At 33.4% G+C, this 26316-nt stretch overlaps 1 protein-coding gene across 4 annotated transcripts; it reads right to left on the bottom strand.

Annotated features, from left to right (window-relative positions):
- LOC141394241 (uncharacterized) lies at nucleotides 1-10794 on the bottom strand. Of its 4 annotated transcripts, none has more exons than XM_073968254.1 (6): nucleotides 10706-10791; nucleotides 1193-1265; nucleotides 983-1127; nucleotides 736-819; nucleotides 466-625; nucleotides 1-399 (listed from the first exon to the last, which is right to left on the bottom strand). In XM_073968254.1, the coding sequence occupies exons 2-6, from the start codon at nucleotides 1248-1250 to the stop codon at nucleotides 223-225; spliced, it is 624 nt and encodes a 207-aa protein (XP_073824355.1). In that variant the 5' UTR covers nucleotides 1251-1265; nucleotides 10706-10791; the 3' UTR covers nucleotides 1-222. The 4 variants fall into 4 exon arrangements, with proteins under 4 accessions (XP_073824355.1, XP_073824354.1, XP_073824357.1 ...); XM_073968253.1 differs by lacking the exon at nucleotides 10706-10791 and adding an exon at nucleotides 10143-10390; XM_073968256.1 differs by lacking the exon at nucleotides 736-819 and having other exon boundaries at nucleotides 10706-10794.
- Nucleotides 10795-26316: the final 15522 nt, after the last annotated feature.

The raw sequence follows: 26316 nt of genomic DNA on the forward strand, positions 1-26316 counted from the left end.
TTATAGTTTCTTTTTTGTTTATATTTTCAAAGATAATTTAAAAAAATCAAAATTTTAAATAGTATTAAATAAGAGTATTTAACGTAGATAGTATGAGCATACATATTTCGAATTTTGTCGCAGTACATGAATCAATCAAAAATTAAATAGATTTCAAAAATAAATTACAAAGCGAAAGTAAAAATAAATAATCAATATGTAGATAAGCTTAATACTACGAATCTAGGAATGGACCTTGTATGTAGTAATTTTTCCATTGTCGTTGATTGTAGTTTGAGCGCCACGCATACTGGTACGCTTGCCATTGACGTCGGAACTGGTGCTGTACGAACTGACAGAAACACCCTTATAGCCACCAGGACTGGTAGATGAAAAACGGTTGCTTACATTTGGAACAGCCTATAAAATTTTAAAATTGGCATTGATGTTTAAAATTATGGCGGGGTATATACCCATGGAACTTACGGGATTGCCGGGATTAATGAAAGCAGTTTGGTAGGCACCTCCAGGTCCGATAGAGGCAGCAGCAGCCGAGTAGTTGGGAGCATAACGATTGCCTTTGCCATTGTATTGAGATTGACGTCTTGCATAATCAAAAAGTGCTTGTTGCTGGCGGTAGATAGCTCTGAAACGTAATCCAGGTAAAGAAACCAATTAACTCTGCTCATTAATTAGCTTGCTTCAAATAGGAATGAAAAACCGTTATTAAGCATGTCATTTCCATGGAATATTTACTCAACGTCGTCCACATAATCAGGCATATTGGATGCACCAGCAGAAACCATTGCATTGCCATTGGAAAAAGTCGAAGCTATAGCACTATTATATTAAGCGTGTATACAAGCATTAGAAAGAAAATAGTTTTGAAGCACCATCACCAAGAAACATACCAAAACATAATTAGAAGAAAACATATGTACATAAAAAGTCATAAAATAAAGAAATTTTTCAATAGCAAAGAAATATTTGGAAATAATCTTACTGTTGTTGAGCAGCTTGTTGTGCCAAAATTTGTTGAGTTAATTGCTGATGGAATGCCAACGGATCAATGAAGCCAAAATCTGGAGCATAAGATCCAAATCCAAAATCATAATCTTCAGTTTGTCGTTTTGATGTACTTCTAGAAGCTGTTGAATGAACAAAGCAAATAAATACTCAGGTATATAATGGGTATGAAAAAAAAACAACCTACCTTTGGAATCCACAGATCCCAAGAAAATACACACGGATATAACAAATATTTTCCACATTTTATGTATGTATGTCTATAATTTGGAGAGAGAAGATAAAATGAAATGGAAATGTTACAGCAATGTTTTAAAACAAAAATTTCAGTGATATAGCATCAATTAGGGTGGCGATCGTTAGGTAAAGTCTGTTGAAGTCGACAGGTGTTCATTCCCGATTTCTACGTTCTATTAACGCAATGTTTTGTCGTTCGTTCGAAACTTTCACTGTGGAACAATGCAAATTATTTATAGCCGTAAATTATTATGTTTGGATACACTTTGCAACACTGATAATGCAAACAACTTCTAGTATGCATTTTTTGAAAGTACATATTGAGACTACAAAAATCCTACTAGGGGTTTGTCTTGTCAGGTCCAATTCGGATTTTATGGTTTCATCTAAACCGGGCTAAAACTACAGTTTTTGCATTTATCTGACCTTTATCTCAGAAACGTTTAGGAATTTGGCCATTTCCTTTGTAGCCCTTAATTAGTAGAATTTTTCTATTGAACAGACCACATAAGAAAAACTCCATCTACGGCATCAAAATCGATAAAATATAGAAAAGTTTACATAATTGCTGAAATTCTGGTCAGTATCAGCTAAACTATTGGGAGTTGAACCAAGTAACATTTTGCAAAAATATTCCCAATAAAGTTCTCAGCAATTCTTCAGAACATTCTGAAACTCTAAAATGCTTACTTCATGTTGTTTCAGCGGTATTTTGCATCACATCTTTTACAACACGTATTTCAAACACAGTTCACACCAACAGTTAATTCTAGCATTTCGGATTTCACCAAATTATTGACTTATCTATTTTGGTTGAAAAATATATTGAAAACAATGTGATAGAGGCATTTTACAACAATTCCATGTTCTGAAGAGTTGTGTATTACATTCTAGCGAATATTTTTCCGAATGAAAACATTAAGAAAATATTAAAGGTTTTGGAGATATGGTGCGAAATTTATACAAATTATGGAATTTTTCGATATTTTATAAAATTTGAGGGAACAAATTTTGTATTTCGAGTTCATTCATTTCATTTCATTTACTTCTCCAAATATTTTATTCTTATCATTATCTACAAATTTGCTTCAGAAGAAGATTCGCATTGGTTTCAGAGATATAGCCCCGAATTGCTTTAAAAATGCTCAAATTGTTTGCACAAGATTACCTCAAAAATGTTGCACAGTGATATTCACATGTACACTTTTAGCCGGAAGCTATTATCAATAAACTAATACTAAATATGTTTAAAATCTGACAAACCCCCTTTCTGTACAATTCCAGAGATCCTTGTTCGATTTTTATACCCTCAGCATTTAAGATAACGAGGGTATATACACTTTGTTTGATATGTTTGGCAAAATCAATTTCAGACAATTTGGTTACGATTTAGCAATGTCCGTCCGTCTGTCTGGCTGAAACGCATGATAACTTTCGAACGGATTTGGTCCCTCGGGTACCTCCCCCACAAAAGTTCAAAATTGTTCGCAAAAATTATGTGCACAGTAACTCTCGAAGGCGCTTACCGATTTGATCCATACTTTGCTCATCGTAATATTTCTACAATTGGTTCCCACACAAAATCTCGGAAAGTGGAGTTTAAGACCTCCTATCGAATCGCTTTGATTTTTGTTGTAGCAATTTGTGGGGTTAACCGCCCCCATTACGACGGTAAAAGCTTTTTTCAGGGGCAAGTCCACACTTCCTGAGAATGCTGTAAAAACCCGCTATTGCATGTGTAGTGAATGGAGCGCACGATAACTCTCGAACGGATACACCGATTCGGTTCACAATTTGGCAGTCGTAATATTTTGCGCAAAATTAAAACAAATTCTAAGATGAGACATAATTTGACTCTTAGGTGACGATATCTCAAGAATGGTAGCTTTTTTCAAAAATCACAAAGACCATTCTTTTAGTTAATTTTTAAATCAAAAACTTTAACTTTAGACGGTTTTTAATGGTCTTACAGAAAAAATTCATAACTGAAATAATTGAAAATGATGACAGAAGACCTATGCCCTGATTTAAATAAACATCTAAAACGCATATATGGAAAACAATATGTTAACCGGACAAAAGGAAGTGGTTATTCGTAAGGCAATGCAAGACAAATGAAGCCCGGATGTAAAGCAGGTCGTCTAATTTATCCAAGAGAAAGAACGAAGGGAAATATTCAAAATTTGAGGCGTTGATACGAAAACAGATATGATCAGGCTGTAAGATTGGAAAAGAGGGTCTTGTCAACCAACACATGTTATAATAGAGATAATTGGATAAATTCAACAGATTGTAGTAATCAAATAGGTGTAGAGAAAAACGAAAATTTTCTGTATTGGTTTACTTGGACAAAAAGACAGGAGATCCTACAGTCAATAAACTGCGAGCATTGGCTTTTGATCCTAGCAGTATAATCTTTTTTAAAACTGATATCAAAGACGACTACCAGATTCTACCACAGAGAAGTTCCGGAAAATTTGAGGCAGTGGATCCACCTCAGATGTACACACATAGGCTAAAAGTTTGAAAAAAGAAATTTCAACACCTGACTTAAAACGCTTAATTCCAAATGATTGTCATTACTTTTATGACAACATTCCTTATGAGGATTAAAAGTTACATTTAAATTGTTACAGATCACCTAATTTATATTAACTATATTTTGTCCACAAATTGACTTAAATACAACAATAAATATAATATTCCAGATTTAAATATCGTCTGATACAATTGAAATTATAAGTAATTATAGTGATGGTTTGAATAGAAAATTCACCTAATTGTGGTCCATTGAAATATCACCGTTAAGACTGGGAATTGAACCCAACACCTTTAGATTGCTAGTTTAAAGTTCGCGTAGGTCAATAAGTCAGTTCTAATTTGATTATAATTTTTCATTTATACTAGTTTCTTTAAATGTATGCTCAATAAACTGTGGGTTTTCATAAAAAATACAATACCAAAAGACGTAACCCACACATCTTCTGAAATTCTTAAAAAAATTTAACTTTTTTCCAAAAATATATTTCTTCTCTGTCTTAAAACACGATACTAGAAATTTTCGATACTTTATAACACCGTTTTCATTTAATAACGTTGTTTGCTTCTCCTGTAAAGTTTTAGTTTTGTGGGTTACGTCTTCGGGCATTTATGGTGACGATATGTTGCTTTTAAAACATTCAGAAGTAAGCTTAAGAATCTTTTAACTTGGATCACATGTATTGTTTATCGACAATTAATTTCATTAGCTTGATATACCGGTTTGTATAAAAAACAGATATTTTAAGAAATTTAAATACACATTGTTGCGCCGGCGTCACAAATTAAAAAATGTGAGAAGAACGTACATACATACGTATGTATCTATCTATATTAATAAGAGAGTAAAGTAATTGACTCGCTGACTGACTGACTTTATGATTCATCAACGCCCAGACGAAACGTCTGAAGCTAGAATTTTGAAATTTTGGGTGAGGGTCAGTCTTGGTCCGAAGGTGTCAGATAAGTCTGGGTTTTTGGAAATTCGTACGGGAACGGTACGAAAAGTTCTAAATATGGTACCGTTTGGCGTATTTGGCGAACCGGTAGAGCTAGAGAGCTCATTTGGAATAAGGGTCACTGATGGAGTGTATGATAGATGTACCAACGCGTTTTTAGAAATTCGAAATAAAAGTGTACGAAAAATACTAAAATGTACTAAATTTGGTTCCATTTTGTATTATGTGAACGGATAGAGCTAAAAGCTTGAAATTTGTAATGTGAATTAATGTTGAGGTGTAGGTTTGATATAAGGTTGTGATTTTGGAAATGTATATACATGTGACTTGAATTTGGATGAAGCTGGAGCTGGAACCTTAACTTTTGAACTAAGATTATTGTTAGAGTGTAGGATTGAGATATAGAGGTAGTTTTGGAAATTCTTACATATGTGTAAGAAAAGTACTAAATAGTACTAAATTTGGTAGTTTTGGAAATTCGTACTTATGGGTACGAAAAGTACCAAATGGTACTAAATTTGGTACAATTTGGATTTGGGTGAATGGATAGAGCTGGAATCCTGAGATTTGGAATTAAGATTACTATTGGATTTGGGTAAACGGATAGAGCTTGAATCCTGAAATTTGGAATAAGGATTACAGTTGGGTTATAAATTTGAGATAGTTTTGTAAATTCCTACTTATGGGTACGAAGAGTACAAAATGGTACTAAATTTGCTATAATTTGGATATGGGTGAACGGATAGAGCTGGAATTCTGAAGTTTGGAATTAAGGGTACTGTTGGATTGTAGGTTTGAGGTGGTTTTGGAAATTCGTACTTATGGATACGAAAAGTACAAAATGGTACTAGTTTTGGCTAAATTTTGGGTTTGGGCGAACGGGTGGAGCTGGAATCCTGAGATTTGGAATTAAGATTACAGTTGGATTGTAGGTGCTGGAATTTTGGATTGAGGTAGTTTTTGAAATTCGTACTTATGGGCACGAAAAGTACTAAATGGTACTAAATTTAGTACAATTTGAATGAATGCATGGAGCTAAAATAATGAAATTAGGAATTTAGTTTACTGTTGGAGTGAAGGATTGAGGCATAGAGTTAGTTTTGGAAGTTCTTAGTTATGTGTACTAAATGGTACTAAATTTTGTAAAATTTGAATAGACCTAGAATGTAGAAATTTGGAATTAAGATTAATGTTGGAGTTTGGGGTTGAAATATTGAGACAATTATGTGTACGGAAAGTACTAAAGGGTACTAAATTTGGTATTGGTGGAGGTGGTTTTGGAAATACGTATAGAAAATACACGAAAAGTACTATCTGATACTAATTTTCGTATAGGTTGTAGGGATAGAGTTGTAATTCTGATATTTGGAATGAAGATCGCTTGCGTAGAGTTGATATGTGGAGATGGTTCTACGAAAAGTACTAAACGGTACCAACGGTACTAAATTGGGTATTGGGTTTAGGTATATAAGTGATTTTCTAAAATTTGGTATTTGGTTTGGAACTGAGGTTAGTGTTGCTGTGTAAGGAAACTTCAATATAACTCCCACATATATTAAGTCGATTTTAGGTATTTTATGCCCAAGAAATATCATAAATATCCGAGAAATAACTTTTAACGGCACTGCTGTGTTCATTTTATACCTCTACTATAACATGGTATAATTAAGTTTGTCATTCCGTTTGTAACACATCGAAATATTCCTCGGAGACCTTGTAAAGTATATATGTATATTCTTTTTTATTTGAAAATTTTGCCTATTATGGCGAAGATTATTTTATACCCTCCACCATAGAATGGGGGTATATTAAGTTCGTCATTTGGTTTGTAACTACTCGAAATAATCATTGTAGACCCAACAACCCAAATATATTCTTGATCAGCGTGCAATTCTACATCGATATAGCCATGTCCGTCCGTCTGTCCGTCTGTGGAAATCACGCTAGCGTCCGAACGGATTGACGTAGGTGGATGACATTTTGGTATTGAAAGCGGGCTATGTAGGTCCACGCTTTCGTGTAGCCCCCATACAAAATGACGCGTGACGCGTCGTCGTTTTAAGGAATTTTTAAGATATTTGTCCCATTTTACCACCGAATTGGTTGTAAATTGGTAGTTTGTGTCTCCAGAGGCCAAAAAACATTCCTACCAAAGTTAGTTTATATAGGTCCACGTTTTGGTATAGCCCCCATATAACGCCCCATATAAAGTACGCGTCATTTTAATATATTTTGAATGTATTAGTCCCATTTGACAACAGAATCAGTTGTAACTTTGTATTTTGTGTTTCCAGAGGCTAAGAAACATTTCCACCATAAAATGTTTATATAGGTCCACGTTTTGATATAGCCCCCATAGGACGATATCTCCCGATTTTCGGTATTTTGAAGGTTTTGGCCCCATTATTACACCGAGATGGCTGAAATGTGTGGTGGAGGGTATAAAAAGTTCGGACCGACCGAACTTAACGCTGTTCCTACTTGTTAATATTGATTTTAATTAATTTCTAGTTAGAATCGAGCTTAATGGCAAATGATACAAGTGAAAAAGGAAAGCGAAGAAATGATCATTTGTCATTAATTTCATCATTGGTCATTAAGCTCGATTCTAAGGAGAAATTAATTAAAAGTAATAATAAAGATGATCTTCGCCATAATAGGCAAACATTTCAAGTAAAAATAAAAATCAGCTTGAGCCTGGCTGGTGGTTGTGTGGGTTCGAATCTTCGGCTTTACTTTTTCACTTGCATCGTTGGTCATTAAGCTCGATTCTAACGAGAAATTAATTAAAATTAATATTAAAAATATTTCTTGGGCATAAAATAACTAAAATCGACTTAATATATGTGGGAGTTATATTGAAATTTTAAATAACTATTTTAAGCTATATTTACAAATTTTGTAGAATTCGATCTTATACCATAGGTATGAACAAGTAATAATCAAACCGATCAAACCTATGTATAGTACCGACATAGTGAGAGGGGAACCAGAGGGAGTTATTGAAAAAACAATTTTACTAAATAAAGAAGACTAGCATTTACATGGCAAAAATAATTATGTAGGCATTAGGGCTATAACCAAAAAAATACCACCACATAGCCGTGTAGAGCATGAAAAACTATTATGAAACACGGTGTCAATTTTTCTCTATCGCGAAAAAAGTTTCCGCACCAAATGCATTGAAGTTCTGCAATGCATTTTTTAATTTTATCTGTCATAACAACATATTTGCTTTTCATTAAAATTTTTATTTTTTTGTAATCTAATTTAAAATCATTATCAAAGCGTTCTGGACCAATTTCTTCTCAAATCGCGCCATTTCGGACCACATTAGGATTTTTTGACACTATTGCAATTTTTGGTTTTTCTTTATAAATTCGTGAATTTTATGTTTATATTTTTTTAACCTATCGGACCAGGGAATATGGGGTCATTTGAAACGAATTCGCGAAAGTTACAGGCTGTTTTTGTTGACTTTGCTTGTGAGAATCGTATTTGTTTTCTACAAAAATACAACACCACTACCATGTGGGGAATGTTGTCCTAATAATGAAAACGCGTTTCTAAGACCGATTCTGTGCAAAAAGTTCCCGCACCGGCCGTGATTACTAAAACCCTTTTGATATTTTTTCTACTTAAAATTTTAAATTTGCTTTGTTTGAATAAATATTTATAGAAAAAAATACAATTCTCACAGGCAAAGTCAACAAAAACAGCCTGTAACTTTCGCGAATTAGTTGCAAATGACAACATATTCTCTTGTCCGATAGGTTAAAAAAATATAAACATAAAATTCACGAGTTTATAAAGAAAACCCAAAAATTGCAATAGTGTCAAAAAATCCTAATATGGTCCGAAATGGCGTGATTTTAGAACAAATTGGTCCAGAACGCTTTGATAATGATTTTAAATTAGATTACAAAAAATAAAAATTTTAATGAAAAGCAAATATGTTGTTATGACAGATAAAATTAAAAAATGCATTACATAACTTCAATGCATTTGGTGCGGAAACTTTTTTCGCGATAGAGAAAAATTGACACCGTATTTCATAATAGTTTTTCATGCTCTACACGGCTATGTGGTGGTATTTTTGATATTTGCAAAAAAGTGCAAAAAGTTATATCCCTAGTAGGCATTTACAACAAAGCAACAAAAAATTTAACTTTCACAAAAACTTCACTTGCAGGAAAATGATGGGTTACGCAGGGAATGAAAGATACTAAGCAACGACTTTAACATGGTTAAGCCAAGGACTTATCTTGGTCCTTTTTTCATCTTAAGTAGACACTAACCTCCCCGTGGTGTCACTTGGGGGCCCTTAACACCCGTTAAAGGAAGTGAGCTAACATGTGCCGCTCGTTCACACATAAGAACGTTAAAAACTTGGGTTGGGCATTGGGCTAGCAACTCATCCCTCCAAAAACCAACATGCTATGAAAAAACAACGGCAAACGTTTTAAGGGCCATGATCTGCGAATCTGCATCTGGAATGTTCGCAAGAGATGCAGATCGACACTTACCATATTTTTGTCGATTATAGAGCAGCCTTTGACATCCCCTTAGGTTTAAAGGTTTTCCAAGCCATATATGAATTTACTATCACCGCAAAGCTCATTCGGCTTTGTAAGATGGCGCTAACTGATAACCGGTCCTCAGTTAAGATAAGAAAGAACCTCTCCGAAATGTTCATTACCAAAAGATGTTTCAGACAAGGAGACTGTCTTTCGTGTGATCTCTTCAACATCCCGCTGGAAAAGGAGATGCGAACGTCAAAAGAAATGATATCGACGCGAAATGCGTCCATAGAACTCGGACCAACTGTGGAAGTTGGTTCATATAATTTTGACGTAGTTAAAGACTTCGTCTACCTCGGCGACGCCGAAAGAAGAAGAGGCTGCATGTACTGTCATGCTTTTAAAATACGTACGTTTATGTCCGATAACTTTCTTGAGTTATTTTTTACATACATTTATTAGTTTGTTTTATTTCTTCATTTATAAGAATATTAGCTTTGATTTTTCAAAATGTTTATTCAATAATCTTCAAGTATGTGGATGTATCCAAATACTTTGGACAATGTGAAATATACATATGTATGTATTATTGTCCCATGACTTTATTGGCTCACTGTATCTGTGTGTGTTTATATATGGTTGAATCTTTTATTTTTGACAACCGATATTGCACGACTTTTGAACACTTTTTAGATGATATAATATTTTTGAATAAATGATCAATCAATGATTGCATGGAATATTTTTGTTTGTGTGTGTGGAATTTTGTTGTTTCATATATCACAATGGCAAATCAAAGCAGGAAACTATAAAATTATAAAAATCTTAAAAAATATACATATTTATTGTCCACAAAATAAATTAGCCAAACTATACCACTCACTGATTTCATAAAGTCAAAATATCTCTCACTTAACTTTCTAATTTGTTAGAAAGCGACACAAACACTGCGCAATCTTAAAAATACAAATTATCAAAATACCACAACTCGATTTGAAATTCCCAGTTTTTTATTCGCGTTAATATTGAATATTTGATAAGGTAATTAACGCGATTTCAAGGAGCCTCTACAATTTCAATTTACAAATCGGACTATAATCAATTGGCATACAGCAAAAAAAAATTACAAACGAACATCATAAACAAAAAAGACCCCTTTGTTGTTCCACTCAGACGAATTAATAATTAATTGTCTTGATAATGAAATTCACGACCACAAATGAAATGCGTCATTTTGCCATTTTGTTTTTGAGCAAAAATAAATTCTGGCTTAGAATCACATCATAATTTTCAAAAACATTTTTGTTTTCTTTTTATTTTCTACAATTTATAATTCTATCAAAGTCACTCTTTACACAATTTCATGAGTTTTGTTTTTTTTTTTCTTTTTCAAAAACATAACAGTTTCCAGTTTTTTTATGTTTGTTTATTTAATTAAAAATTTACCGGCTGTAGAGAGTTGGTTGAATTGATTGTCCGAAGGTACGTCTTCTCTGGTTGCCAACAACTGAACGTTTAAACAAAACAGGTAATAGAACGTCTTCTTATAAGTATTTGGGAGTAGGTATTGAAAAAACTCACCTGTTAACTAATACACCTATCATCCAGAGTATGGCCAACACGGATTTACTTCAACACAAATTCTCACACTCACTTATCCGTACTCCGAACACTTTGGTACGCCCTTCTTGATACCATGTTATATATGTATGTACATATTTATGAAGAACTGAATGCAATACTTCATACATATATGTATGTGTACATATGTATATAAATAGACATATAACTTCAAATTTAACAAATTTTTATCAAATCCAAACTTTAATAATATGTAAGAAAGCTGTGCTTACTTAAATAAAATTGTAATCGGAGTCTAAAGAAGTACATAACAATTGAATAAGTAAAAAAATGTTAAATGGGGAAGTGCCATCTGATGTGGTCTATGTCAAAGCGTTGACATATCATCTGTCTCGTGTTTAAATGTACCTCACTCCAACTTATTAGTTTTGGGAAACACGCATTTTATAATTTGCGTCTTCATTTCTCCTAGCTGTCTTAAAAATATACAGTGGAATCCCGATAATTAGTAATACAAAAGATTGGCCATTTTCATACCCTATACCGCTATGTAGGGAGGTTATATCAGTTATTTTTGGTCCAAAAGTCTGTAACATAGCGTATTTCTCGATGAGTCGATCGGGCTCTGTGTATCCGTCCTTTTGTCCATAAGAGAATAACCACCATAATCCGGACACCACATAATTTGGCTGTCGAATTGTCCGTATTTCCGAGTAGTTACGAAAACTGCATAATTTTCTGTTTAAATTATAAATTAATATGATTGCTAAGTCTGAAGTATTACCCCAAAGGCTTGACTTCATATAACTCTATATTACACAAAGTGATGTTTACAAAACGAACTGACAAAATTGCAAAATTTGCTGATCGCTACCAATATCATGATTTCATCCCGGCGAAGGTCTTTTTCAGCTTTTTGAAAGACGAGAAGTAAGTATCATTCGCTCGAGCTCACTTTTCATCAAAAATATCATATACAAAAAGCTGAAAAGCCATTGGAACATTCCCTTTGCCAGGATGAAAACATCGTATTGGTAGCGATCAGCAAACTTTGCAATGTTGTCAGTTCATTATATTGCATCGTGCTGCACCAACTTTATTCCCAGTAAGTCTTCATCGTCGTCTTCAGATTATGCACCTCCCCTGCAATCTATCCAACAGCACTGCCAGCCACAGCCACAAACGCCGAGTATTGCTATTCCAACTCCTGATATAGTTTAACGGTTATGGTCTTAGTGGGAAAATTCATTGGATTGTAGTTTTTATTAGCCGGAGAAGAATAAATGTCACGGCGATTCTGAGAAACATCTACTGTCTTGCGCGTTCGAGAAGTGGGCGCGGTGGACTTGGAATCCTATTGCACCAGTCTCTCAAGTACTATCATATCTCGCTTGAGCTGGTGACTCTACACGCAGAAAAATATATGCTAGACATATGTTTGGATCCAAACAAAAATTTGTTTGGGACTGATTGCAAACAAATATATGTTTGGATCCAAACATAATTTGTTTGTGTTCAAACAAATATATGTTTGCAACATTTTGTAACATATCTCAATTTAATATGTTTGGGTACCAACATATTTTTTATGTTAGAACATATTTTTAATGGGTGGTCAAAGAGAGTAACAACAGGGCTCTCGCAGCTGCGGAATGCCTTATTAACAAACCACACACACACAACAACTACCGCTGTCGCAACAATTGTTGTTAGTTAACTGACAAATCGACAAACCAAACAACTACAGTGCGTTTAGTGTCGAAAAAACAAAGTTCGTATAGTCAAATACTTCGCAACTTCAAATTTGTAATGTCTTTAATATAAAGGCAACATCTAATATCTAAATCTAGCGCTGATTGACTCAACATGTATGTACATATGATTCATATTGTTCTGCTATGCTTACAAGACGAAAATCCTTAGAAGAAACGGGAAGTTACAATGTTACAAAATAAAAGAATTAATAAATAAGAAGAACTAATAAATAAAAAAAAAATAATAAATAAATATATAATAAATAATTAAAAAATAAATCTCTCAGAAAAACCATTTTTTTTTTTTTGCTTTATGAAAGGCGTTGTTATGTTTGGGACTGCTTGCAAACAAATATATGTTTGTGCAAAATATGTTTGGGACATATGTTAGAGAGGCCATTTTTTTCTGTGTGTAGTGACCCTTACTTGGGGTGTATCGTTGTACCAATCATATGTGGAACCGCAGAGATAGATAGGAGATTTAATGCATATCATGAGTTATGGAATTAAATCCTAGAAAATTGACAGAGATGAATAGCGCTGGCTGAGCAAATAGATAACTCTACATTTTGCACCTCCAGAATTAGAGAAGGCTGCCTTAACTCACCCGATATATCCATCATGTCTCTTGGTGTGACGAATGACGTGACTTGGCAACACGTCATTTCCCTTGGGTCGGACCATATTCCTATCCACTTCTCTCTCAAAGGATCACCTGTCTTCATAACCACTGAATGCTGTAGTTTGCTTAAACAAAAATTTCTAGAATTCACCAACCAACGTTTCAGGGAACTGCCCAATCACAGCAGCCGCTCGCCATATTCCTGCTGGTCGAAGCATCTAAAGTGCTCCAACCAATAGTAGTATTAAATTGCGGACAGCGCTTAAGGCATTATCGAATCCTAGGGAATGTGATGAGGCATAGCCATATTTAACGACCCGGTTTCTGCAATTTTTTTTCCTTTATTTAAGTAGTAACATGTTCCCGCTACTTCGTTAGCGTAACGTTCACATTTATAGAAAAGAGGATGAAGATAGAATTTTATTTATCCCGTTTTTGTTTAGAACATTGGTGCTCGCTTCCTTACGGTAGCGTAAAAATCAGTAAGGAAAGGATCAAAGTCGGGTGGGGCCGACTATATGATACCCTACACCACTGTGAATATGTAAAATATAAATCGGAGCTATATTCAGATCTAAACCGATTTTGATATAATTTGGCACATTTATTTCCAGACCGAATTCAGTCACACATTCCAAATATCAGTGAAATCGGACTTATATAGCGTGTTTGGTGCAGCAAATACGTGAAATCGGGTGAAAATATATATTGGAGCTATATCCAAATCTGAACCGATTTTCACCAAATGCAATAGCGTTCCTCCTATGCCCCTTACCACTGTGTGGTGTAGGGTATAACAAACCACACGTATTCTCTCTTTATTTCTAATTTGCCATTGCTTAGCAATGGGGAGAGTGTCTTACCACTACAAATACACCAACGATTCTAAGCACCCCTGGTTTAGAACATTTAGTACGGCATTAGCCTCTCTGAGCGAGGCTTTTCTTTGCTAAACCACGACGGATGAGAATAAAGAGAACATATGTTGTTGTTGCAGTCACGTTAACGTATATGGGTGATCTTGCCTGATTTAGAATCACAATTTTCTGAATTGGAATCCTGACCTTCGCGTATGAATGAAATTCAAGAAGCATTTTTATGCTAACCTATTACACCTGACCTTCATCTAATAATTTTGTACACAAAAACTAGGTATTTTCACATTTATTTTTTTTCAGCCAATACAATATAGTATCATTAATTTCTAATATGCTTATAGCTCCAATTTCCAAAATTATCTCCTTATCACAAACCTAAAACCAGATTTTAGAATTCCAGCCACCTCTATCCAAATTGTTACCAAATTGTAACAAATTTAGTACATTACGTACGCTTAAAGTTCCTTTTTCCAAAGCGAACTACTTATACTCGTTCATATTTTAGAATCCCATTCTGTCATTTCATCCAATACCAAAGTATACTAAATTTAGAACCCTTTGTACAGCCATTTCCTTATCTTAACCCTGCGCACCAGCAGTGACCCTAAGTTCAGAATTCTAGCTTTATTCTTGCACCTAATACTAAATTGTACCAAATTTTGTACCATTTACTACTACTACTATACAATTGTACATATAGTTTTTTTTTTCCATCTTTGTGTTTATTTCAGCTTTAGTCCATATTTTGTTGTAATTCAATTGTTTGAATAACAACAAAATATTTTAAAGTGGATATGAAATTGATTAGTTGCGGGCGAAAGGTAGGGAATACTATAGTTTCAGTTGTCACCAAACAACTTCATCAGTTCCCTTTTTCACCGACTCTGTATCGATGAACAGGTCAATAAAGCCATCTAGCAAATTAAATAAAATGAGAAATTTGCTGTATGGCCCTAAAGCTGTTTACCCTACAATTTGAGTCGAACTAAAGAATTTCATATCCACCACTGTTTTTATGTCGTCTTTGCTTCGCAAAGAATACGAACATAGGAGTGTTGCTTCAATAAGCGGGGGTAAAAACAACAAGAAAGTTGTTTTTGCATTACGCATTGGTCAACAAGGCCGTGCTGATGCCTATTATTGTTGTTGGCGTTTTTTATTGTTGGACTGCAGAATTTTACATCTTTGTGTTTATTTCAGCTTTAGTCCATATTTTGTTGTAATTCAATTGTTTGAATAACAACAAAATATTTTAAAGTGGATATGAAATTGATTAGTTGCGGGCGAAAGGTAGGGAATACTATAGTTTTTTTTGTTTTTTTTTTTAATAGTCTGGCTTAATCCCATTGTTGTTGTTTTATTATTTTAAAACAACTACTTTGTTTGTGGAGACAATTTGTTAGTTGTTTTAAAATAATAAAACAACAACAGTGGTATTAAGCCAGACTATTTTGAAAAAACAAAAGTGTATCACCTATCCCAATAAAAACGACGCCACCAATGTTCTAGTTGTACATATAGTTCTAAAACGACCTCATTAACTCAACACCATACACAAACAGTGACCAAATTTTGGAAATCTAGATATATTCCTTAATCCAGTGCCAAATTTAGTACCATTAAAACATTTGGTACACTTATAGTTCCAATTTCCAATTTCGAAAACCACCTCCCTATACCAATCCTACACATCAATATAACTACATATGTTCCCACAACATATGTTCCCACAACATCCCCGTAGGGACAAGGGAGACTTTCCTCACTCGTAGCAATGGGTGCACGCCAATTTACATTGCCCAAATGATATGAAACCTACTTTTTATAGCTGAGTTCCAACGGCGTGTTTTACGTCACCACTTTTATAGATGTTGTTCATGGTTTTTCATGAAATACTCGGAGGGTAATGAGGGTAATTGCCACCGTCGAAAATTGTTATTTTTTGGTCAGGGATTGAACCGTAGACCTTTCATCCAATCCCGAAATTATACGAAATGTAGTACCATTTATAATATTATATATATTCTTATCCCAATCCTACACATAAATTGTTACCCTTATACAAAATTTCAGAATTCCAGAAAGACTCAATACCAAATTTCGTACAATTTATTACTTTTGTACGTTTAAGGGACACATTTTAAAACCAACTCTATATCTCAACCTTTCACACCAACCGTAACCCTAATGCCAAATTTACTCCTACACCGAATACCAAATTTAGTATAATTTTTTATATGTTGTACAATTATAGTAGGCATTTCCAAAACCACCACATCTTAGTCGAACACATCAACATTGACCTCAGTCCAAAATTAAGAATTCTAAATGTATCCGCACACCCTATTAAAAATGTAGTAATACCTGGTACCTTTTGTACTCCTATAGAACGTATTTCCAAAACCGGCTCCATATATCAACCACACACACCAACAGTGACCCCAGAACCGAATTTCTTAATTCCCGCTCTATTTCGAACTATTATGGTACATATTTCTTAAATCGATATTACAACCCTACACATCAACAAATTTCGGAGTTCCAATTATATTCCTGCACCCAATACCAAACTTAGTACCATTTTTCACAGCACAACTCTACATGCCAGAACGATATTTTCTTCCAAATTTCAGAATGACATTCTATGTTTACACCCCATACGAAATTTAAATCATTTAGTACTTTATGTATACTTATTTCCAACTACATTTCTCAACCTTAAACTCCAACCCCTTTCCATACAACCATTAGTACTATTTAGTACATTTTGTACACACCAAAACCACCATTTCTCAATTCTATACTCCAACAGTAATCTTCCAAATTTCTGGATTCCAGCTCTATCGGTTCACCCACATCCAACTACTATTTAATTTAGTAACATTTAGTACACATAAGTACAAAACTACCTCCATATCTCGATTCTACGAGTACACTCCTGCTGTATTGGTTCACCCAAATCAAAGTTGTACCAAATTTAGTACCATTTAGTTATTTTCATACACCTAAGTACGAATTTCCAAAACAACCTCCATATCCCATATATCTATAATGAGTATTGGCAGAATTAGGTTTTTTCGATGGACGTGAAGTCTCTGTTAGTGTTTTTTGGCTTGATGTGTAATTTCTTCCTTGACTAAAGGAACTGTTATTTTGGAATTCTTGAAATTGATTTAACACACTGTTTTTTGCTCATCCCCATATTTGAATTCCATAGAATCTGGTTAGTCAGTTTATTTTCGAATGTTTTAATTCAAGCTCTTTTCTTTTGACTTTAACATGTTGTTCCTTCTATTTTAATTTGTCATCTAGTGTCATACCTAGATTTTTTTTGTCTGTGGACTATGTTTTTGTTTGTGAAGTATGAGACGTCTGACTTTTGTCTTTTCGGAGTTATCTTCCATTTCTTGATTCACACCACTATATTATTTAGGGATGATTGCAGATTTGTTGCTGATGCTGCTACAGAGGCGCGTGTTTTTTTATTCGGAAAGTAATGGAGCACACCTATATCTGCCGGGCGCAGATAAATGTTTATGACGTTGTTTTTTGTGGCAGTTTGATGCAGGGTTGGTAGCCGCTGACCGATAATGTTATAGTTAGTTATAGTTACTTTCCGAAGCCTGCTAAATGGCTGATCCCAGAAAAGACCGATTTCACTTTTGTCACCAGTAACAAAGATTCTTGTCACCTCTGACCTTGTTCCAGTCATACATGAAATTCAAAAACCACAAGTCCAAACTTCGTTGAGTGAAGCATTAAGCTCACTACTGTAAATTGGGTAAGATTTTGATATTACTCCAACAGTATATTTGGCCAGTCGTGGCCCTATAATAAACCTTATATTAGAATCAAGCAGATTTTCAAATTTTTTTGTAGGATTACATGTTTAGCCACAGAAATGAACTGGTAAAATTTTCTTTAGAGCATTTTCGTAAAAATTCACCTTTGCACAACAGTTCCAGCCATTGCCCAAAAATAAAATAACTGAATGTCAAATTGTTGGTGCAACATCTGACAGCTATGACATGGAACTATTTAAAAATATATTAGCTTTTATTTCATTCGCACGCGTTCTTCTTAAGAATAGCCCCAAAAGTCGGAACATTTGCCTAATATGACCTAAATCTTTACACATGATGCCCACCAGTGCCCACCTCGGGAATAATTTTTCAATTTAGGTCATGGGTTCAAGATTATCCAGTATTAATATCAGCTGCCATCTAGTGCCAGACTTTAAATGGTGGGTCGCAGACTAAAGTAGCCTTAGAATATGGTTTCTATGGATATATTAGGGTATAACTCTATTATCTGACCACGTACATTAAAATAATTGGAATCAATGGAAAGGTCAATATTTTTCTTCCAAATACAACTTACGTAGGCGATATTTGTCTTCCAGGAAGACAAGATCTATATTCAACATTTTTACCATTTTCAGACAAAAATGTTGGTCTATTTAACCCGCTAAATTGGTTGGTTTTTATGTTGTTTTGGAGATTGTTTTGTTTCCCCATCCCTTTTTTTGCATCATAAGATAATCGGTACGTTTATTCATGACATTTTGTATTAACAGCATAAAATAATTTATACCGCATACCCCCTCCAGAGCGGGAAGAGGGGAGAATGCTACGCTCATGGTTTCTTAAAACAATCTGCGCAACAGCACAAAGCTGTAATCAGTGTATTAACTTGATAATTGCACTTGGCCACTTTCTCCATACAAGTAGAATCTCTGTGCTTTGGTCCCATGCAGATTACTACGGAAACTTTGAGGCACGTGTTAACATACATATTCTGATTGTGCTCAAACTTTGGCAATCTTAATATTTAACAAAACTAAACATTTTAGGAGGGTGCCACATAAAAAAATCCGACATCGATTTTTTTCCTTTGAGTTAAAACCAGTCTAGTTCACGCAAAAAAACGTTAAAAACTTGGGTTGGGCATTGGGCTAGTAACTCATCCCTCCAAAAACCAACATGCTATGAAAAAACAACGGCAAACGTTTTAAGGGCCATGATCTGCGAATATGCACCTGGAATGTTCGCAATCTTTATAGAGAAGGTGCTGTTTACGCATTGCACAGTGGCCAAATTTCTGAAAAACCTGGCCAAAAATCGATAAAAAATTATATCAATTTACACTAAATAGTGTCAAATATTGTTTAACGCAGTAGTTATGAAAAATTATATAAAAGCGGGTCAAAGTGACCCCATTTAGAAAAAAATTTTGTTCTCAATGTTTAAGTTGTTTTTTTAAAATACCACTCTTGCACACAATTTTGTTTTTAAAAACGTCTTTACTATTGGGTTCAACATTGCTGAATATGACATTAAAAACTTCAAATTACACAGGTTTTAATTCTATCCAAGGCATATTTATAGAAGGTAGAAGTGACAATCAGCTGTATTCTTACTTTTTTTGTAAATTTAGTTTTCAAAATGTAATAGGGTCTACTCATGAAATTTGAAACTTCGAAATTTGCTATCATAAAATACTGTTTTTCTTCCTAAACGTGTAATAAAAATGACCTACGACAGTTCTGAATGCTTTATATTTACATTGTCATTCAAATTTGTTCTATTTTGGAGGATTTTCAAAATGTGTTTATATTTTTCCTAAGTAAATTTTTGGAACGACCCTATTATTCAATATTTTCTTTGACGATTAATTTTCAATACCAACAATGTTGTTTTTGTAAATTTGTTAGTTGTTGTAATTCATGCACATACCTTTTATAAATTTACCTTGATTCTATCAATATGTGTGTTCGTTTAATAAGTTATTGCATAAAAATTATCCTGAAAAAAAAACTTTTCAAAAATAAAATTATCGTAATACCGTTGACGTGATTGAGCATAATATCCAACAGCTCAATCAACAGGACTGCTCCAATTATGTAAGGATCATGTCCATTGAGAATTCCCCAATCAGCAAATCGTGAACCACTTCGTTAGGTAATACAATTTGCCCCTGTTATTATTAGGAATTTTTTAAACCTAAATTCTCTCTTTAGGATTATTTCGCTATAACTTTAATTGGTGCCCAAAAATTATGAAGTGTTTAGGTTCAAGGCAGCAAAACATGCAGCGAGTTACACTTTTATGTCATTACTTAAGATTAGAATTTAAGTAAAAAAATTTAAAAACCCATATACTTTTTTATTTCTTTCTCTTTTCAAAATAGTCTGGCTTTTTCTTTCAATAAAAATAAAGTTTTCATTCAATTTGGAAAAGGTTTCATTTGATTTGGGAAAGGTTTCATTTAATTTGGAAAAGGTTTCATTTAATTTGGAAATGCTACATATGAACGTGGGTGTGTTAATTTGCATCCGTTAAAACTTGTAAAGTACATTTACATAACTTACTTAAACAAAGTAAAAAAATCTTACAAATACATTCTTCACATAATTTAATTTGTATCTTAAATCACGTTTTCTTGACGGTTCATTTTAATATAATGAATCATTTCTTTTCGAAAACGTGCTAATTTGATTCGATAACTTGTTTCGTTTTTTAGGTATTCGCAATATAAATATATGATTTCAAACATTTATTGCTACTAGAACTCCAGTACTTTTTATACCCTACACCACAATGTCTTTGTACATTTATATGGCGAAAAACAAAAATTTTTTACAATCGATGAATCCGAGTTTCACCCATTCAGAATTCGCGAACTGTTGACATATTCTATAAAGTATGACTACAATTCTTTAAAATGAAGTGTTTTAGGAGGGATCCCATAATGTCGACCATTAAAATTAATTTTCGTGGAAGCTGTGTTGGCATCAATGTAGAAAAATGAGTAAAAATGGGTTGAAGCCAACAAGTTTTTTTTATGTTCCCATACGATTTCTGGCTTAACCTTACATTTTATTGACCTATCTCCAAAGAAAGAAACACAGAATACTCCATGGGCAACAAGATTGTAGTGTACGATTTTTCGATATATCCACAGCATCCACCTAAATTGATGCTGACATTTTGAAGCCGGAATTTCGGAGTTTTTTGAATTTTTTTAATAATCCGGACACGCAAGAAGATAATATTTCAAACTCTTAATGCGATTAAAAAACTCGTGATTTTACGTCGGTCGATGCATATCTCATGAGTGTGCTCCTTACAGCATCCTAGTAATTGGAGTCGAAAGGCCAAAATTTGATGCGTGAATTTTCTTACAAAACCTATTTTTTGCGTGTAAAATTTACAACTGTCATTCCATTTCCTTTGAAACCCGCGTGAATTTAGTTTTTTTACGCGACGGTTCTAATGAAGCCTTCCGCGATCGAATCCATCTACTAAAACCTCGGATGTAGATACCTTGAAAATCGGAAAATCAGCAAATATATATTTTGACAAATCCGCGTACTAAACCGCGATTTTCTTTAAATTTTTTTACATAAATGGAATCCTTTACTGGCGATTATAATATTTGCGAAAACGCGTGTCATAAAAGAAAAGAGATACGCGAGTAATATGGGTCTTTCACAAAAAATTGAATGTGGAGGCACATCCGCGGTTCTTGAAGAATCTAAGTAAAATTGGTACATTTTGACGTATTTTTGATAGGCGCTGATGAAACCGGATGCGCATCAAAATCGTATGCAAGTTACGCGACTTTTACCAACTTTAAAGTTTTTTTGCAGTGTATGATGCAACTGGCGGCACACAATGGCCCCTGAGTGAAACATCGAAATATGCATAAATTTTGAAAGAGATTGATTCGCTGTATCCAAAAACGGATGCGCATCAACCGACTTTAACTAATTCGCGAATAACGGGCTTTTTAATTTTAATATTAATTGAATGATTGTAATTTCAATATTACTCTTAATTTCCTACCCTTATAAGTTATCACAGTAATCAGTTAAACTCTCGCGATGGTAAACCATATTTTTTGATGAAGTTTTAACAGTATACATTTATTATTGTATGGAATTTTAGCGAAATAGTTGGAGAACTCCCAAATATTTTTTTCTAATTTTTCTAATTAAACCAAAAAATATATTTGCAACAATATTTTCCAACAATAAGTTTTTCTCTTTTGTTGTTGGTATAATAAGCAATTTATGTACCCAATCTCTATAAATTTGGTATCATATTTTTCTACGCATTGTCTAGATTCCGCATATATTCTTTAATTTATTTTTTGAGGGTTTGTACGGATTCTGGGACAGGATAATTTTGATGTACTTCAAAATTTTTTTATTATTTGTTGATTTTCCGCGAAAATAATAATAAATTTAATAACTATTTAAACATCTACGAATAGATATGGAATGCTGTTAACGATTTATGCATACATTTTCTCATAACAACAAAAAATATATTTTTAAATATTTTTTCTTTATATGAGAATAAAAACCGCTATAACTTTTGCGCGCATTGGCCAATTTCTTGAACGCGAGCAGATTTGAAACCGGATTTTTTCCCTTTACCTCTATACCAAAAATCGTAGATGTGCTCGCAAAAAAAATTTTTAATTTTTTTCAAATAGAATTGTAAAGGAATTTTGTTATTCGCCATATGCAAAATGCAAAAGGAAGTGAGATAGACCCTTAGTTCCTTTTAGGGATATACATTAGGGAGGCCCAAAAAAAACGACAAAAACATTTTTAGCGCCTACCACCTAAATTGATTCCATTCGTCCCAAAAACCTTATATGTTTATGCAATTTTATGGCGACCGGTTCATCCGTGCCGTACCTTTGTTTCCATAGAAATTTGTATGGGACCCAAAGGTGAATTTTCACGAAAATGCTCAAAATGTCGCATTTATGGTCCAATTCTCCATTTCGTGACGATGGAGCTAAGTACTTTCATTACTGAAGGGAAACTATGTAATTATTCTATGTTGTATACATATTCACTGTGGTGTAGGGAATCATATAGTCTGCTCCGCCCATCTTTGATCTTTTCCTAACCGTTTTTTTAGTAATTATTATCAGCTTTTTTATCAGATATTTGTTTCTAGTTTTGAGGGTTTCGACTTGTTGGGGTACGAATTAGTAGAATTATGTAGAACGTTTCTTATTGTCTCCAATTTGCCTAATTATGTGCAAAAAAATATTGGTGCACCAATTACTTCAAATAACTGAATAAGAATAGGTCTGATAAATATTATGTTTTATAGCTGGAAGTACATCTTATAGAGTCAATGAACTTTCCCAGCTATAGGTTGTTTGCAAAAATTCGTATTGTGATTGAACGGAACATTGTTTTACTATTTCAGTAAAACAACCAATTTATTACAAAATTTGGTATTTTTTCCAAATTTAGTTTTTTTTTTTCGGATATGCTATGTTGTTTTCCCGACGATTAAATGCTTTTTTAATAAAAAATTTCAAATGAGTGGCGGAAACATAATTTAGAACTATATTTTTTAAATATTAAGCATGTGTCGTTTCCAAAACATTGAATATTTATGTAAAATAACATTTGTTAATAAAGCAATCGGTAAACACATTCAAATAAAGACAAAATATCCCCTTAGTTACTTGAAGGATACTACACTTTTACAAAATATTTCTTAATATTTGTAATGAAATTTTGAAGTCAATTGCTTTGATCTTTTTCGGGAGTTCAAAGTCCTCCAATGGTATTAATTCGATAATAATCTAAATTCACTATATTTTCGCCAAACAGGTTTCCAAAATAAGGATGGCATAAAATAAGTTTTTATTTGCGAAACTATCAATCACATGAGCTAACATAAGAATCAAAATATAAGTTGAAACATCAAACATTCCCTCGTTTGGGTTTTTTCAAGCTTGCAGACCTAAGTTGAGTAAATAAAAATCCTTTTATTTCTTTTATCAAACATTCCCACCTAACAGAATTTTCGTGGAGAGGATGCAAAAAAACATTACAACAAAATTCAGCTCTAAGGGATTTTTCCTATTTTATCGATGTCTATTTTGACTGGGCTATTAATAGAATTTGTTATAGTAAGAGAGTTCCTAAAGTGGTATAGCGAATCATATTGTCGACTCCGCCTTACATTTTTTTTTAATTTTCTAACATATAAAAACTATTTACATTAGTCAAGTGTCTACTGTAAAAAAATGTACAAAAAATGGGGAAATTGTGCTTTCAATAAAATGCAAATCATTTTGCACAACGTAAACTCAAGTAAAAAAGAGTTAAAAACACTCTTAAGCTGTTGAAACAAGTTTCACCAATCTAAACTTGGGAATCACCCACGTTTAGAGTTGTCGTAATTATTAATCTCTAATTATAGCGGTTGGCTATTGAGGAGAAAAGAGCGTATGTGTATACATATTTTTGTTTGAATAAATTGGGATTTGCATTTTTGAGTAGTTAAGTGTTATTATATCACAAAAAATATAACAAATCTGGCCAACTGTAAACAAAAGAAATATATAATGATCTGTAATCAGTATTGCGGAATTTGCTGATTTATCGTCATTTTGACGATTTTTTGGGCCAAAATTGAAAAATGACTATTTGACGATTTTATGGTCCAAAATGACGATTTTTCACCTAAGCCAGAAATGCATGAAAAAAAGACGATAACTACATTTTGACCAAAGTTTCACGAAAAATTTTAAGGAAAGCAATGTTCCAAACTCGATTTTTTAGCTTTTTAATGTTTTTTAGCAATGTCCCGACGGATTGCCAATATTTAGGCACATATCTGGCATATCTAGGCACAGGTATTTCATAGTTTTTGCCCCACATTCAAATTACATGAGCTGAAAATTTTCCTTTAGTTTTGGTAATAGATGAAAATCTTCCTTAAAAAGTTTTCGAGATAAAATATTACTTACATATATTTTGTTATAAAAAATATGAGTCCAGCTTTATTAACTTCCTACAAATGCCCTCTTTAAGTTGTCAGCCAGTTTTGAATGAAAATTTTTATCGATTTTCGGCTGCCCAAAAACCAAAATGTACGTGTACGGACAAATATGGACAGTCACACTGTCAAGCAAGCGATATTTAAGCTAAGCTACCATTTAAAATGACAATGTGTACCCAGCTTTACCACACTGCATTGCTTCAAACTCGATAACCATAGGAAAACTATCATCTTCTAAAAACTGTTTTTATAGCAGTATTTAAGTGATATTGGGTTAGATTTATTGCTGTGTATATCTTATGTTGTCAGTCTCATTCACAAAAATAGCAGCGAAAAATCGCATTAAACGGTAACCAAACCAAGTTTTGGACCATGTTGACGATTTTTTGACGATTTTTCAAATATTGTTGACGATTTGACGATTTCTGATCAAAAACTGTCGGCAACGCTGTCTGTAATACATACAGCGGAGAGCACAGTTGGAAAAATGTTATTAATATTAGATTTTTTGCATCTGATTTGTTATTATGTCGACAAAATATAAAAAAATCAAATTTATTCATATGAAAAGATATAATTTATATATACAGACGAAATCGTTTATAACAACATATAACGAATATCGCTTATAGCGACCTAATTTCGTTGGTACCTTGATCGTCGTTTTAGTTAAAAAAATATTATCAAAGGGAGCAATGAACTCACAACACACTCTGTTCGCCATCGATTCTAATTCCTTAGTAATGAGTAAAATAAGGGGGTGTACTTTGGGAAACTTAAACAATAACCCATTATTAGAAAGATCACTTCTGTCACGCACACTCTAACGGCAATAACATAATCATTCAAAAAATTCAAATGAAACCAGTAAGGTAAGGATCAAAGTTGGGCGGGTTCGACTGCATGATTTCAATATAATTTGGCGAAATTTTTTCTAAAACAAATTGCGTCACATTTTCCAAATTTCATAAAAATGTCTGTCCAATTTTGTGTGTTGGTGCATTAAATGCATGAAATCGCAAAAAAAATATACTGAAGATATATATAAATACTATGTATTTTTAATTATTAATTATAATTATTAATTAATTTTTAATTTTACAGATTTTTGTCGATGAGAATCGCACTCCTGTACGTTGCGAACGGACGGACGGACATATATACATCGTCCCAGAAAGTGATTCTATGTATACACGTACAATAAACTATAGGTCTATCTCGTTATCCTATCTCGGATACAACAACAAGATACTTGAAATTATTATATTGGAACTCACATGCATATAAATAATTTGGTTAGCAGCAAAATATTGAAACAAATGACATCTAAAGTAAACAAGATGATTTTTTATCATTTCAGCAATATGGTGTCGACTGTACGAGGACTGCACCATAA

This window comes from Musca autumnalis, unplaced genomic scaffold, assembly GCF_047663935.1.
Source record: "Musca autumnalis isolate F117 unplaced genomic scaffold, ASM4766393v1 scaffold_2, whole genome shotgun sequence".
Classification (NCBI taxonomy): Eukaryota; Metazoa; Arthropoda; class Insecta; order Diptera; family Muscidae; genus Musca; species Musca autumnalis.

Bases quoted from the DNA above. Each gene is read 5' to 3' on its own strand.
- LOC141394241 (XM_073968253.1), bottom strand. The intron at 626-735 runs GTAAATATTCCA...ATTACGTTTCAG, and splicing joins GATTATGTGGACGACGTTGA to AGCTATCTACCGCCAGCAAC. The intron at 400-465 runs GTAAGTTCCATG...AAAATTTTATAG, and splicing joins TCATTAATCCCGGCAATCCC to GCTGTTCCAAATGTAAGCAA.